Genomic DNA, 16,763 nt, shown 5'->3' on the forward strand with positions numbered 1-16,763 from the left:
AGCAATTGGCCCAAATACAAGAATTTTATATTGCTAAAGATTTTATTGTAAGTGTCTTATAATCTCAGCAGTTTGAAATGTTTAATTTTGGTAATTCGTCTCATAAAATGTGAAAGGAGCTAAAGAGTGCTGAACAAACTACGAGCCAAAGTATATTTGCTATTGCTTTTTTTTCTGTGTCCGCTGTTGCAATAAATATGCCTGCCCTGCAATCTGTATTCGCTTTAACTCATGCAGTGCTGCCACTTTATTTGAGTGGCAGGAAGAGTAGCAGCAAGCCCAGATGCACAGACAAGCAGCGCGAGGTGGGGACAGAAGATGTGAGTTGTTGTTTGTGGAGCACCACAATGACCACGCTAGGGAAGGCGGTGCCAAACATGGAAAGAGGCTTATGGTTCATACAGCGCATTTCCACTGCCAGTGATGGCACCAAGATACTACCTGGTTTAGAGATGCAGAGCTACAATATAATACAGAACATGATAGGAATATTTCCCTCTGCAGCATTTTCAAGCTGACTGTCTATCTGGATTCCAAACAGCATTTTTGTAGCCTCAGTCTTTGCATTTCAGTTTAGTGGTTTGAAAAAAAATATTAGCTCTACAACTCCCTATTTGAAGCGACATCATTTGACAGCTGTGGTAAATCACCTGGGTACATGACAATATTGGGGTTCAGCAGTGACTTCCCATGGATAAGTCTTTCACAGCTCATCCTATTCTGGACAGTTAGAAGTCCTGAAGGTTCTCTTCATATCCTTTGTACTGTTGTAGACCAGCCAGTGTTATTTTGCTTTATGGTGGCACTGGTCCATTTCTCAGGAATGTCTGTCTCTTGCATTCAGTTTGGCCAAAACTCACAAACCCTAGTATTTGAGGCAGTGTCATAGAGTTGGGGCTGGACATGCTACACACAACCCGTAAGACAATATCAGGGGAGTAAAAGAGGCACTGCTCTGAAAGAATGCATGAATCTAGAGGGACACACACACACTGGAATTGCAAAGGAAGCCATCAGCATTCAGCGAGAGTGATAACATACCTAATGCAGATGATCCTGTAACAGAAGAGGGCACTCAGGGGCCAGACAGCAAATAAATGGTATTCCATTATACAATGAGGGAAAATCATTGAAAAAGGGACAAAATCCTTTCATGAGCTTGATGCAACTCGTAACTGAAGGCCATGGGCTACTGAGCCTGGATTTCACTAATGCAAAAAGAAAGCCAAGCCGCTTTAAAACAATCTTGGTGTATGCACTCAAGCCAACTCATCTAAAACACTTGAAATAACATCCCTGTTACTTGTTATTGTTTTCAAGGAGTCCTTACCTGCTCTTTAAAGTGCAACATACATTATGAGAGAGAATGATTGTTCATTATTTTTGTATTCCTTAATTGCCTACTATATTAGTGTGTTCAAAGGAATATATTTTTTTCTCTCCTGCCCTTCTCTGCCTGCATCTGACAGCACTCAGCATTTTCCACAGAGCTCAAAATTGCTTGCATTCTTATAGAAATGCCTCAGCCATATGGGATTTGCTGAGATGAAATAAAAAGTGCACAACTTGAGAAAATGCAATACTTCATCCTGTGTATTGATTCCATGGCCACCGTATAAACAGGAACTGTTACAAGAATTTCCACTGACTATTGGTGTTGGAGCTCATGTTCTGCATAGGCCAGGTGTGATGGGAGCTCTCCTGTCAAGAAAGTATGACGTTGCGTTAAAAGGCTGGGGTGAACTTTGATGTTTGTAAATATATTGCACCAGCCAAGCTCCAGCTGCAACCTTGCAGTTTTCCAGGCAGATCTACTTCCTTTTGGCAAAGGAATGTGAGCTACCACAGCTAATTTTATGCTATATAAATAATGCTGATAGAGAGACAAGTCTGAAATTAGATAGGTTAGACAGGCAAAATAATAGATCAAATAGGAAAATCGAAGCATTTGTTAATCAGAAATATGAGTATGTTCCTTAAGAAGCTGCAGGAACCCGACTGTGATGATGACAAATGAGAGATCCCAGAATAATAAGATCAGTCTTGCATGTAGGCTGCACCATAACTGAGACTCTGTATGACATAGATGCACTTGTTGTACAGAGAAATTGGGCCCTTATATTCTGATAGGGAACATTTCCTCTTCATAACAGCCTGTGCTTGACATGCTGACAGAGTGAAGGTTGTGCTGTGTGCCTTGTGCTGCTCCACTCTCTTTCCCCTTCTGCTCCATCTTCCCTCCAGCACCCTGCAGCATAACAGGGCTAGGCAGAGAGCCATCAAGGGCAGGGATCGTATCCAGTGGGAGCAGAGACCAGGCTGGTATCCCCAGTGTATTGTATGGGCTAACCAAGACACCTAAAAGATGGTACATATTTTTCTATTTTAATATATATTTTTTATTCTTTCATATGCATTTTAAAATTTTACTGTGTTTTCCCCTGCAACATTTTAAAATCATTGGCACATTGCTGTATGGGTAGGAGAATTTCCTGTTAACAGGCCAGATGTAGAATTAAAGCCCTAGGTAGACCTAATTTGTTTTACTCCTAATAACCTAACACTTGATTTTTTTAAGGAATGATAAATTGCCTCTTATTCTTAAATAGGTTATTTTAAACTGTAGCCAGTCAGCCTCTGACAGGAACCATATTTTGCTAAACCATGTAAATCATGCGTTGATTTTTAGTTTAACTTACTTTAATTTTTTTTTCTTCTCTGTACTCTCTTTGTATTGGTATCATCCCTGGGAAACCAAAATTAATTTTTGCATGGAAGGCTTCAGAACAGATGTGCCACCAGTGCTTGCATTGACAGTATACTGTGTCATACTTGCCTGAACTGCTTATGATTCGTTTTATGCAAACTCACTGCATGCTGGGCCTTAAAATGTACTGCACAGTTGTTGGAGTGACGCAGGGAGAAGGAAGGATATACTGAGTTTTTTGTGTGGTTTTAGTCCATGCTTAGCAGTATTTCTCCTAACTAGTAAATGTAACAGTGTAATGACTAAAAGCCACAACTTCCAAAACTATTAGGTATTTATATTTGCACAGGATCTCATAAAAGTAGCCCGATTTCCAAAACAGGTGAGCATTTGCAACTTCTCCTGAGGTGAACGAAAACTCATCTTCTCTGAAAGTCACTTCCATTCTGCAAGTTTCCCCCACAGATTTCCAGTCTGAATATTAGACCTACACTGTGGAAAACACTGGGTGCAGCATTATGATACCAAAAAAAAAAAAAAAAAAGGTGATCACCCACCAGATTCTACCAAATGTATCCAGAATCTTCCATGTTTAATCTCTTGGCTGTATTACATTGGAATAAATTTTGAAGAGACTTCAGGGTAAAGCTATGAGTAAGCAGAATAGTAGGTAATGAAGAAACTCTTGAGAGAAGACAGCAGGGAATATACACCGGAATAAGATGCACAGGGTGATGCCTAAGAGTAGGTTCTGCTGTAAGTGTGTGGACAGCTTCATTGTCCTTCAGAGGCAAACCACTCATTCAGCTGACATGGTGGACTATCACTTTCTTCACTGTCCAGTGCAGAAGCAGCAGAGTAAAAGCATTAAGATTAGGTGGGCAGCCAGTTACTTCCCGCTTGGGTAAAAATCAGGGACAAGAGGGAAGTGAGTTGCTGGTTGCTTGCTTCTTCACTACTCCTTGCAGATAGGAATCTAGACACTGGACTTTCTTCCTTCTGAGTAATATATACCTTTCCTCATTCTTCTGAGCAGTATATACCTTGACTCATTGCAGGTCTACTTCAAAGGCACAGGAATCAGAGGGAGCACCCTCAGAGCTTTTCTCACAAGAGTGAAGTCATATGCTCTCACCTCAGTGCAGGTAAACAGTAACTTGTCTCTGCTGAGATCTTAGTAAAGACAAGGGAGTTGTTTTTTCATCTTCAGGATCCAGTTAAAATTCTCTCAGTTTAGTAATGTAAGTGAAAATACCCCTGTGGATTTTATTTTAAAATAGTTGAATAGGTACAGCACCTATTTTACAGGTACAACTATACCGGGACAACTACTTTAATGAAAAGTAAAAGAGCAGAAACAAAGAGTGTAGGTCTCAAAATCCGAAGTAAAATTGTTCAAAGAATATCAGTGGTTCTGTTCTACTCCTATAAAAAGCAGAAAGTAAAGGATTAACAGAGTTTTATTAGGCATTCCTTTCTAGCTGTTAATGTGACTGAAGAATCACAACTGTAACAGGCACCTCGCTAATATTCTGAGCAGTGTACTTTCTAAAGAAAATTTAGCCATGATACAGCATTCACCTTTAACTGGCACTTTTCATCTCAGGTAACCAAGGAATTAGGAAGATAAATAGAGCCACCTTAGGTCTTCATGGCTCATTTGCATCTTGTACAGACCTTTAAAGCTTAGTTATGTCCTCCTTACATTTGGATAAAAGAGCTCTGCATGCCTTGAAGCAACCAATTCATGAAAGAAGTCTCAAAAAAATTCAGCATATAAAAGTTAAAAAGGATGGTGGCTCTAAGCCCTCTTTTTAGGAAGTGATCCAGTGCTTAAGCTCTTGCACCTGTGACATTTAAGCAGTTGTTTTAAATAAAAGCTCTAAAAGTGAGCCCTAGGAGGTCAGTTTGCAGAGGGCTGACAGCCACTGTGGAGCAGGCTAGCAGCACAGAGACCTGTGATGTGGGCTCCACTGTGAAAAGGCAGAGCTTGTGCAGTTTGTTTGTGTCATAGCATGTGACAAAGGTTACCAGAAAGGTAATTTCTCTTGTTCTACCACAGCAGTCCTTGTGTCAATTTGCTCTAGCAATGGCAGCCAGGCTTCCATTGAAGAAGTTCTTACAATGTCGTGGCTGACTCGAGCTGTGATTTGGCTGAGTGAAGGATGTGGGCAGAGAAGTATCATATCAGTATGAGCATAAACTGCCCTGGGTGATACTTGCTCTGTGTGTACTTACTGTCCCCTTATTTTTTCCCCTTAATTTAAAATGCCAACAATTAATGCTATGCTCTTAAGTTTCCCGAAGTCTGCATTTGCACAGTATTTAAAGAGGAGATAAGTAATTTCTGTAGAACTCCCTGATCAGGAGGAGGCTGTAAGCTCTAGAGCTAATCAGTTCCTCAAAAATTTCGTTTTTCTGGTGTTATGCATGAAAGCTGGTGTGAGCTAAGACTTGGAGTTGGATCATTATTTTATGGAGCTGTGAATAGTGAGAAAAGACACAGAACTTTCAGACAAGAAATCAGTTTATTGAGAGCACTGGGGTTACATGACTCACTGAATTATCTGAGCAAGCGAACAAACCAAAAAGTATCAATAGTGGCTCTGATCAATAAAAACAAAAACATCTTTTTGCTCTTGTTGAGACCAGAACACCACCCACCACCACTCCCTCCTTAGAATACAGATTGCCTTCTTTGGAATACCTGTAAAGAAAAAAAGGTTGTATCTGCTCAGGTTGACAGGGATGATGGAAGTAGTGCCCCTTTTCACATACGGCTCAGACTTTCAAGAACTCTCCAAAGTATTAGACGCTTAAGTTCATTTCTTCATGATTTAGGCAGAAAGTGAACTAGTATTTGAGTCTCACATAATTTGAGCAAGAGCTCTAGGCAGCTGAGGGCCTTGGGTTGTGCTTCCCTCCATTATTTTGGTTGATGCTTTTGTCCAAAAGACTTAATCACTGAGACAAACTGCAGGAGAAATACTCTTTACCTGGGGGGTCAAGTTAGTCTTTTGAATAGTAGGATTATCTCTACCTCATTCCCCAGCAGGTTCTAGTTCCATCTCTGGTGAAAGTTTAATTATTTTTGCAAAATGAAGCGGTGCTAATGAGAGATGGAAAGCATACAATGCCAATGCCCCCTCCAAACCTTTATGAGAGGTAGGAGAAAGACGTTAAGCTGGTGGGGAGGAACTTAGCAAGCCTCTTACAACCTGAACAAGTGCTCTGAACTCCTCCAGTGACAGGGAGACATTAATCTTCCTTATAATGCAGTTTGGATCTTACCTGAAAATTGACACTAGAACTTCTGAGAAGTTCTGGGAAATTGTACTTTGAAACACATTTACCATCTACCAGTATAAAACAGTGTCAAACTAAGCCACCCAAAAGGCATAATCAAATCTTCATTAAAAATAAGGCCACCTAATTTTTAGGGCTTTCTCAGAGGTTAGTGTCCTTGCGTAGTTATAGTCTAAATATAGCTGCAAGGAAACCTTTCCCTCCTTGTCTCAGGATGAGTCAGAGTCAAGCTCCTCCTGGGCTGGACCTCACTGCAACCTCTTAGTTTCTTCAGACGGAAGACGACTGTGTATTAAGACAGAGTGATGCATAAGAAAAACAAAATCAAATTGTTACTAGGTAGATGCCCAGAAATGCACCTGAGTGACACATTCTGAGTGTTATTTCCAAGCAAATATTGACTGTTGTTTGTAAAGAGACAGCACAAGACATGAAGCTGTCCTGAGATCATAATCACAGTTTACTGCTGTCTACTTAGAGAGAAGTGGTATGACCCTTTATGTAGAGACCAACCATAATGATAAATGTAGGCCTTGACCTTTGAATTTCTGTTCTTCAAATCAGTTTTTCTTGTATGCATACTTTCAACAGGTTATTAACTTTGGAGCGGACTATTCTCCTAAGGATGCTTCATTACAATTCCACAGAAGTTAATCTACAACAGTAGTTGTTTTGGCTTGCAGAAGGACCTAAAGGATTAGCGTTCCACCATGCTGGACACACACAATTAACTCTGAGAATTTTGTCTTCTCCATTGGTTAGGGTCTCATTTTATCTGAGAGTTAGCTGACCAGGTGTTTTTCAGCACTACATTTCACAGACAGAGATTTAGTTTCATCTGATTTAGCATAGGAATATTCTTGAATGACAAGGGAAATTAATTTTGACCATCTGACACTATCTAGAAGAAAGGTATGAGAGCTATATGTGCCAAGCAGCTCAGAAACCTGCGTATAAGATAAAGGTTTTTCACTATTCTACTCTTAAGCACTCAAGCAACTGAATGAGCATAAGCCATAAACTTCAGCCTTAATCATTCAAGCACATAATATAATTTAGTGCTTCAATGTCTACGGTGTCACCTTGGTAGGAGTTATTGAACATGGGGTCTCAACAATTGTCCCATTAATTGTGAACAGCTGATACTGCTTCTCATTATCCTTCTGCAGCACAGTCATAACCAAATAAGGCAGGAGGAGACTTTAATAAGACATGTAACTTGGAGTGAAATATTTTGACACCACAGCCAATTAATATAGGTGCCTATTGCAGAAATGGGGTTTGTTCAGTCCAGGTCCTTCAGATTGTTGCTCCTGAGGATAATTCTCCCTGATCCACAGGAAACTTCAACAAAACAAAAATGGACTGGAGCAGAAAGCCAATCCTTTCTTATGCTACCTATTCAGACAGGGCTTTCCTTCAAACAAGATATCAGAACATGAGGCCAGGGAAAGTATTTCAGTAACTGACTGTCAGAAGTGCACAAGCTAAACTCTGCGCACACCTTTGGTATACAGGAGCTTCTTATCTTGTACCCAGAGAACTCCAAAGAAGTGGACAGTACTGGGAAGATAATTAACATAATGGTAGTATAATCTGTGAAGCAATTTTACATTGCAGTAGAGATGGCACTGTGAGATGCCCTTTTTCCTGAGTCTCACTGGTTCCCATATCAAATTCATTTGGTTTATAAGTATAAAGTAATGATTTCTTCCAATTTAGCTCAGATCGACTGTCAAGATACTTCTGCTCCCATCTCCTGTATTATATCCACTTATAGAAACTCTATGCCTTACATTATTATCACAGACATTCTTGTGTAACTTTACACACCTTCAGCGTTGCCCAAGTAACCTCATTACACTTCTGTAGATTTACACCTATTCCAACACATCTGTTCTCTAATGGAAACCCAAAAAGATGCAACAAGCATATAATTCAGCCTGCAGAATATATACAACAGGCTTCAGAAAGAACTCAGTGTGAATTTCAGGACAAATTCTGAATTTTGAGGACTGGCAACTAGGAAAAACAGCAACCATCTGTAATGGAAATCACTGAACAGAATTAATATAAATAAGGCAGCTGATGTGCCAACACTTCTACTTATCATATCGAGTATCTCCACTTTGCTCATACTTTGTCTTTCTATCATTTCCCCTGCTGTATGTTTCTCCACCTCTTGTCAATTGCTAGCAGCTACATCATTACAATAATCAGATTATCTTCAGGGCTATTAACTTGTTCCTTTCAGAGGCTGAATGGAGAAATTATTACAAAAAAGAAAAGCTATTCTTCATTCTGGGATAGAGAAGAAAGAATAACAAGACAGATACCTCTAAGGGCCCCAAAGCAGGACTTAGGAAAAAATTAACTCTCAACACACCACACAGCCAAAACCAGTATTTTCCTCTTAACAGTGAAGCCTGAATAAGGATCATAAAGACCCAATTGTCAAGCAAGAAAGTTAGTGATACTGTTTATCAAGGCATTAATTTCTGGTTAGATGCCTATAGTCAACAATTGTCCTCACCGACACTGAAAGTGCAGCACTTGGTGTTGTTCAGCTCCTCTCCCTCTGCTCCCAGACCCTGAGGAAGGTATTCACGTAACTTTGAGAACATTTAGCTCCTTGTTGCCTTGGACTATATAAACCACTTACCCAAGCTAGCAACAACCTCATGAAGTTTCTCTGATGAGCTTAGATACCATGGTGACAGTAGAATTATCTAGGATGGAAGACAGAGAAATTACAGTTATTTTGTTGAGAATCACTGCAGGAAAATGTCTTCGACTTTCTTCTAAGATTGGATGCCGAGCTAACTATCTCAATGTATAAAACACACTCTTTGTAACAAAGCCAGGATTATACCCAGCTAAGAAGTTTTCAGGAAAATTAGCCAGCATAGTAAAGAGAATTCAGGGTTCTTTACTCTGCCAACTTAACCTAATGCAAAACCACATTCTTTTTCTCTGTTCAGATGGGGCCAGGTTAAAGATCCAGTCAATCGGCATTCCAGGCCTGCTGTGAAATGTTATACCCATTTTTACAGACCAGTAAGCCGAGATACACAGTTAGTGTCAGTCGAATTAAGAGTTCAAGGAAGTTTTATGGTCTAATCAGTGGCCAGAAATTATTTTGACTTTTTGAGCAGAGGCATATTTCACAATGTAAAGACCAGTCTATTTCTGTAGATGCACTTCTACAAGGCATCTTTTTTAGCTGCACTGTTAAAAAGAGCCTTTGAATTTTCATTTTAATCCATTATGCAGGATGTGATCACAATGACACTCAAGATTAAAAGTAGGAAATTAAGCATGGCCTCTCTTAGGCATTTGAATAATACTTCCCCCCCCCCCAATAATTATTCTTCCTGATCATAATAAAGTATAAAGAAAATAAATTATATCATCACCATCGTTATCTTTGTATCTTGATGTGTGATTTGGCTATGAACCATAGTGACTAAATTTAGTATTGTTACAATTAAGAATGTTACACCTCTAGTACATCACAAACTACCTAGAAGTTCCAGTCAAAGAGCAGGTTCCCATTGTGCAGCTCATTTTAATTATTACTAGTAGTTATTTCCACATACAGAAAATAACATCTCTTACATGAAGGTCTCTCACCGCACAAGCAGAATTCGCTACCCCAAAGGCAATCTGGGACCTCCTTTCCATGGAATCCAGAGGAATTACTATCCATCCCAGGTACTTAGTGTCAGACTACCTTTGATACTTCACAGATTTCTGTCTAGTAATTAAGGATGAAAGAAGCTGGTGTCCCTCACTGAACCCAGATGTATTGGAGAACTTGCTGAAAGCTATTGTTAGGGAGACGAACAAGGTATTCTTTCCCTACAGTGACTTGGCAAAAATAGTCTACCAAACCAGACAGTGATCCTAGGTAAACAATAAGATCCTAAATTAAAGGACAGCAAATAAATTGAGAATAAGCAAAGAATTACTATTCATGGACTTGCCTACTCATCGAAGCGTGGATGGATGCAGTTATGCCAATATAAGTATGTGCAGAATGTATGGTATGGTGTATGTAGATACCTCTCTTACTTCATCCATACTAGGAGCTGTACTGTCACAACTATTTTGCATTACAATATCACATTGCTGACAGAGAAAGAGTATAATAAATGCTGTGCAGCTGGAGCTAAATAGGGTGGGTTTCTGCTGAAGTTCAGCTGCCCAATGACCTACCCCATGCCATCCACTCTTTTCAGTGTTCTTTTCTTCATGTTGCTATGTGACCGTTGGCCAATTGGCAAGGAGAGGAAAGAATTATCTGGAAATTTTAAATATTAAATCTGCAGTTGTTAGAAAGGATTTTTTCCTCCAACAGAGATTAAAAAAAGGGTGTGCAATCTGGCTGCATCTGAATGCCAAAAGAAATATGACAGCTCTTAATGCCTGGGCAAGGCTTTTTAAAAAAATAGATGTATTTATTTACTTCTCTGTCTTTTTTTTTTTTTTTTTTAAAGTCTTATTTCTTAAGGAAACAAGGCTTAGGAAATCACACTCTGTCTGCCAAACTTTTCCAGTAACTTTTGAACCTGTTGCAATTCCTGAACCAATTCCAACTTAATCTGATCAAGGGCTAAAGGGCTCAAACACTTACATCCTCACAAACTTTGTGAAACTCAGGAAGTGTATAAAGGAAAAAGATCAAAATTAGCATCTGTATGGTTGGAAAGGCTGAAGCAAAACCTCAAGCTATCCATTACGTTTGCTGTGGCCAGGCAATGAGCCCGTGTCTCCAAATTTATGCCTTTCATAGTCACAGGTCTTGGTGTAGTGTGTAGGAGCAGAGCTATGGCTTCATAGTGATGGATACATGGGAGAAGATACAGGAATGCTGTACTCAGGTACCAAGGCTGCTTTAGTTCTGCTGCTTGTGGAATAACTTCACTCATTTTCTACTGTCACTTTTTCCTTTCCTAGAACAAAATAAATGATTCACTGTCTATCATTTTCATTGCAATAGGTCTGTTCTCGTTCATGGCTAAGACCGGAAAAGGGAAATCTCAGGGGAATACAGGCCCTTCAACTAAATGAGCAAGTTAGGCCAAATTAATGAGAATGGGTTCATCTATTGAACTCTGAGAGGAGCCGTTCTTAACAGAACAGACTCTGCCCCCCTTTTTAAATTTCCTTTTCTCTCTTCTACCAAATCCTTGTGAAACTTTCTCTGGTTTCTGTATTTTTTTCTTACAGCTGCCTTGCCAATTCACTCTCACCTCAAGACCACTGGTCTCTTTACATTGCCCCCTCTGCCATCCCATTGCAGGGAAGATCTAAAGAAGCAGGGATAGCCGTTTTGCCAGTTTCCCATGGGTCTAGTTCATTGGACATGGTTTTGCAATGGTGAAATATTGTTTCAATAAAGTTCAAGAGGGGGAAATATTGGCACTAAAAATGAATACATACTTTTGGTGGGTCTTGTTATCTTAAAGGTAATACAGGAGGGAATTTCTGGAGGAGACTTGATTACTGCTGGGACAGAGGGTGGTAAATTGACTTCAAATATAGGATACTTCTGAGATACTGTCTTGGTTTCAGCTGGGATAGAGTTAATGTTCTTCTTAGTAGCTGGTGCAGTGCTGTGTTTTGGATTTGGTGTGAGAACAATGTTGATAGCAAACTGATGGTTTTGGTTGTTGCTGGGTAATGTTTATACCAAATCAAGGACTTTTTGGTTTCTTGGGTCCTGCCAATGAGAGGGCTGGAGGGATGCGGGAAGTTGGGAGGGGACACGGCTGGGGCAGCTGGCCCAAACTAGCCAAGGGGATAGTCCATACGATATGATGTCATGCTGAGTATGTATAAGCTGGGGGAGGAGGAAGGAGGGAATGTTTGGCATTGTGGTATTTGTCTTCTTCCCATGTGACTGTTGTGTGTGCTGGTGCCCTGCTTTCCTGGGGATGGCTGAACACCTTCCCATCGGAAGTGGCGAACGAATTCCTTGTTCTGCTGCTTTGCTTGCATGCGCAGTTTTGGCTTTACTTATTAAACTGCCTTTATCTCAACTCACAAGTTTTCTCACTTTCACTCTCCTGATCCTCTCCCCCATCCCACTGTGGGGGGAGCGAGTGAGCGGCTGCATGGGGCTCAGTTGCTGGCTGGGGTTAAATCACAACAGATACTAATAGGCGTTCCTTAGCTGCAAATACATACATGTACAAACGTCCTTTTTGCTTTCCTTTCTTCATCCCTGGTACTTTTTTCTTGCACATACTTTTGAGTTTAAATGCAGCTTTCTTCACAGGATAACCCCTGTCAAGGCTGCTTTTTTTTTTTCAGTACGAGATTGTAAAACCTACTTGACAAATTGAAGCCCAAGAAACATGAGTTTTATATGCTACACATCTGCTAACACAGTTGAACAAAAAGCTACTTTACTGGTTTTAGGTGAATAGTGCTGTTTTAATTATTTGCATTTCAAATAAGCATCATCCGTCATTCAAACATTTACAAATTACTTGTTTCAAATTTTTTTTCGAAGACTTCAATCTGAAACCATCGAAACCGAAACTATTCTGGTTTTGAAAAAAAGAACAGTAGCACTTTTTTTTTTCTTTTCACTGAAAAAAAAATTGAAAACGTTTTAGTAAATTTACCTCTCGGTGCAGCCTCTGACTTCAGGCCTTTTTGCCTTATTCAATGCGTACGGCTTACAGGGCAGGGCTGGAAAGGCAGGACTGCCCTCAGCTCGGTGTGGAAAAGGCAGGGGAAAACCGAACGGAACGGCACGGGAGCGATGTGCTATTTACAACGGCGGTGCGAACGCGGGGACGCAGAATCCCGGAGCTCCCCCTTGTCCGTAGCCCGCTCGGAAAGGTTTCAACGCGAACGCGACGCCGACTGACGCGATGAACTCCCCGTCTGCCCCTGGGACCAGCCACAGCCGGCCCCGGCCCCGCTGCGACTACAGCTCCCGTCAGCCCGCGCCCCGGCCGGCCCCCGGGCCTGCCCCACCGCCCCTGCCGCTGCCGGAGCTGCCGGCGCGAAAGCGGCCGTTCGTTAACTTTCGCCATCGGGGCTGCCCCGAAGCCGGAATAGGGGAGAGCCGCGGGACCGCCTCCCCGTCCTCTGCGGCGGGAGGGCCGGCGGGTCGCTGCCCCGCTCCTCGGGAGGCGCCGCCGCGGCAGCCCGGGGGGCCTTCATCGGGCGGCGGCGCCGCGATCGCGCCTCCCTCTCCCCAAGATGGCGGCGCCGTTGGCGGTAAATTCGGGTAAGAGGAACCAGAACGTGGGGCTGCGGCTCCTCTTTGCCGCGGCGGTGCCGCTCGTTCTCCTCCCCGCCGCCCGCCCGCCCGCCCGCAGGGCGCCGGCCCCGCGCGCCTCCTCGAAGCCCCGGGGGCGGCGGCCCGGGGAGGTCCGGCCATGAGGAGGCGGCGCGGCCCGAGCGGGCGGCGGGGCCGCGGTGGCGCTGGCAGGCGGTGGGGCGAGCGGCCGCAGTGCGGGCCTCCTGCCGTGCGGCCGTGCCCGGGGCTCGGGCCGCGCAGGGGTGCCCCGGTGATGGAGCTCGACGGCCAGAGCTGCCGCCCTGCCCGGCTGGCCCGGGCGAGCGGTGCACGCGGCTGGCGGCAGGAGGCAGCGAAGGCCGCCTTGGTGCTGGAGGGCTGCGGTAGCTCAGTGAATAAGTGATTAAGAATCAGTTGTGTATTGCACTAATCTCTTAATACGATGTGCAATAAAAAGCAAAAAGGAAACGTGTCCTGGATTTTGTTCTGTGCTACACGAGGAGACTGGAAATGTTGGGTTGCATTCTCTTGTGTTGAGTGTTGCTAAAGAGGAGGGGCATCATGATCATCCGTGGTCTTTTTAGAGTGTGTCACAAGGAGCACGTTCGAGTTACTAAGGTAGCACTTACCCAGTATAACAGGAATACATGTGATATAAGAAGAAGTGACTAGGTAATTGGAGAATAATTTAGGAGGTTGTCTGGTCCAACGCTTCTTTTCCTCCCCTTTAAAACAAGGCCACCTCGGTCAGGTGGCTCAGGGGCTTATCTAAACTACTTTTGAATACTTGTAAGGATGAAGCTCTTCCCAGAGGCCTCTCTGGGCCTCTGTTCCAATGTGTCATCACACGCACAGTAAATTATTTTTTCCCCGATGGCTAATTGGAAGTTTTGGTATTGCAGCTTGTGTCATTGCTGCTGAGCTTCTCCTGGGGTGCCTCTCTCTCTCTTGTTTTCTGTGTATAGTGGCATTCGGTAGTTGAAGACAATAAAGCTGCCGTCCCTCTTTAGCCTTCTTAAGATTGAACAAGGTCAATTATTTCAGCCTGACCCCTGTTTCAGTGTTATGCTCTGGGAAGCCCAAAACTAGGCACAGGACCCAGAGGTGACTAAAAAATCACTTCCCTGCACCTGCTGGCTGCAACTTTTGTTTAATACAACCCGGTGCATAGAGGTTGTCTTTGATATGAGGATGTGCTGCTGACTGGCATTCCGTTACTTGTCTACCAGGACACTTGGGTGTGTTTCTGTAAAGCTGCTTTCTGGCCGCTTGGTCCCCTGCTTGTACCATTGTGCGGTGGTGTTCTGTCTTTGGTGCAAGATGTTGCATTTGCTGTTGTTGAACTTCCTTAGGTTAATACAGGGAGAATGGAGACCCTCTGAAAAGCAGTTGTGGCTGGAATATGGGTATGGCCAAAAGGTCTGTAACTAAGGTGTTGTAGGTCTTAGTGATGGGTTAATAAAATTAAAAGCTCCATTTCTGTGTTAAGCAAGGAGTAAATTTCACAGAGAGGATATTTTGATCTAACCGAATCAATTACATCCTTGCTCCCTCACAGAAAAGTACTAATTGAAGCAAAGACCTTTCACGTGAAATGTGACTTTGTTAAAGTGAAAATTGGACTAGTTCAAATGAGACTACATTTTATTGTATAAATTATATGGCAAGAGATTCTATAACATTATAATAAAAAAAAAAGGGGGAAGAAGGAGCTTTATACATGAAAGATAAGATAAAAGTTAAAGCCAATGTGGCACTAGAGCTAATGGAGATTTTGCCTTAGGTTATAGTATATTATTTGTGGGGATAGACATAGTGTGATTAAGTCTATAACTTGGTAAAAAGTTCAGGCATAAGTTTCAGCTGCTACTGTTGCCAAAAGGAGCAACCCAAACTGTCCTTCCTGGCTGTCCCTGATGGGATGGGCAGCATTTCTAAAACTGTAATAATAATGGAAACGGCTTTAAGTGAAAAAAATTCAGCATGGTTGCTGAAGTCCAGCCTTTTTTCCATCCCGGCTGCTTATTCCTTTCTCTGCAATACCTTATCTTTCTACTAGCATAGTTTGTGCCATCACAGAGCAAACTGGGTTGTAGATGTGATCCTGCTGAAAATAAACTCTTTAACTCTTTTTTTACATTAGTTTTAAGTTAGAAAAGTTAGATCTTTAAGTTGTTTTAATGCCGTACAGTACGTGTATTTGGGCTGGTGCAAAGCAATTACATTGTAGGGACAAGAGCAAAAAAATTGGCCAGGGAAATAATTGAACAGCTTTTGGCAGGCGCTGTGGGTTGCTGCTGGTGTTTGTTGGACTCTGTAATTTAATAAGAGTGAAAAAAGCGTTGAGTGGAAGTAAATCTCTGAACTCTGAAGTTATATGGGAGAGCCAGTTACAGTCTGGAGTGTGAAATTATTTATCCAATAGTAGCTATTTTTAGTGAATTTGTTTAGACAGGGGTGACATTGAATGGTTAAAACACTCTGATGCTTAAAAAGGAGAGAGGCCTTGTCCTTTTTCACAGGCTGTCCTCTCAGCTTTACTGGCTGCTAATTGCATCATAAATGATGATAGTTTTTGGGGTGAGAGGGTTTGTTCTGTTCTTATTGTTTTGTGTGGTTTCTTCCTTTGCAACAGAATAAAACTGACAGTTTTACTTGGTTTACTGCTTCCAAGACACCTTATGTAGTGGTAAAACTGACTGAAACCCGTGGTCTCACTCCGAGACCTGCTCTTGTCTCCATGCTCACCCACTACACTTCAACTTGGCTTATGCTGCATTATTATTCAGGGTGTTCGTATAGCATTTTGCATTACTTTGAGGAGGCGTCTTGATTGTGTGAAGAAAGGGGCATCTTCACGTCAGAGTAGCTATCTCTTGCTTGCTGTCTTAAAGTAAGCAGCCTGGTCAAGACAAGGTGCAGTTATATTTGACTTTGATGCACCTAGTCAGGTTTAGTTACAGCTGGTCAGAACAAGGTACATGAAGATAAAATGTGACCTCGGTACTTGATTTCGTACCACAGTGTTAACTTGTACATTAAAAAGAAGGTGGGGGATAGTTGAACCAGTTTTAGGTGAAATGCTAGTATTTTTTGTATATAGGCTACTCTGCAAGGCACAGTTCTATTTTGTAATTTCTCCAGAAACAAAGCCAGTTTCAGAGGTCTCTGCCATTCACTACCCACTTGTTCTTGCCCTCTGTGCTTCAGGCATTTCTCTTTCAGTTGTTTTTATGATTAGCGGGACATCTTTGTAACCTGTGTTGATGAAATACTCTCATTTTTAAAAACAAGATTGGAAGCACTCTGCAAAATGTTGCTTCCTTTTTCTTTTTTTTTCTTACTTAATCTGGAATATTTGACTATAATGACTTACAGTGCAGTCTTTTTCTTTTTTTTTTTTTTTTCTTATTTAATCTGGAACATTTGACTATAATGACTTACAGTGCAGTCCATCAGAGTTAATGGAGCAGGCAGGTATACGGTGTG

At 42.0% G+C, this 16,763-nt stretch overlaps 1 protein-coding gene and 1 long non-coding RNA gene across 2 annotated transcripts in view; one reads left to right on the plus strand and one right to left on the minus strand.

The window, feature by feature from the left end:
• Positions 1–5,240: 5,240 nt before the first annotated feature.
• On the minus strand, positions 5,241–13,048 carry LOC121088323. Its single transcript, XR_005827905.1, has 3 exons — positions 12,649–13,048; positions 8,676–8,742; positions 5,241–5,414 (listed from the first exon to the last, which is right to left on the minus strand). It is a non-coding gene; the product is annotated as an uncharacterized LOC121088323 (long non-coding RNA).
• Positions 13,049–13,140: 92 nt separating this feature from the next.
• Positions 13,141–16,763, plus strand: part of NUP205 (nucleoporin 205) — a 52,778-nt gene continuing 49,155 nt past the window's right edge. Inside the window, exon 1 of the mRNA XM_040594188.1 lies at positions 13,141–13,262. Coding sequence (XP_040450122.1) covers positions 13,235–13,262 — 28 coding nt within the window. The 5' untranslated portion in view covers positions 13,141–13,234. The remainder of the gene's footprint in view (positions 13,263–16,763) is intronic.

Source organism: Falco naumanni, chromosome 5 (assembly GCF_017639655.2).
Source record: "Falco naumanni isolate bFalNau1 chromosome 5, bFalNau1.pat, whole genome shotgun sequence".
Taxonomy (NCBI): Eukaryota; Metazoa; Chordata; class Aves; order Falconiformes; family Falconidae; genus Falco; species Falco naumanni.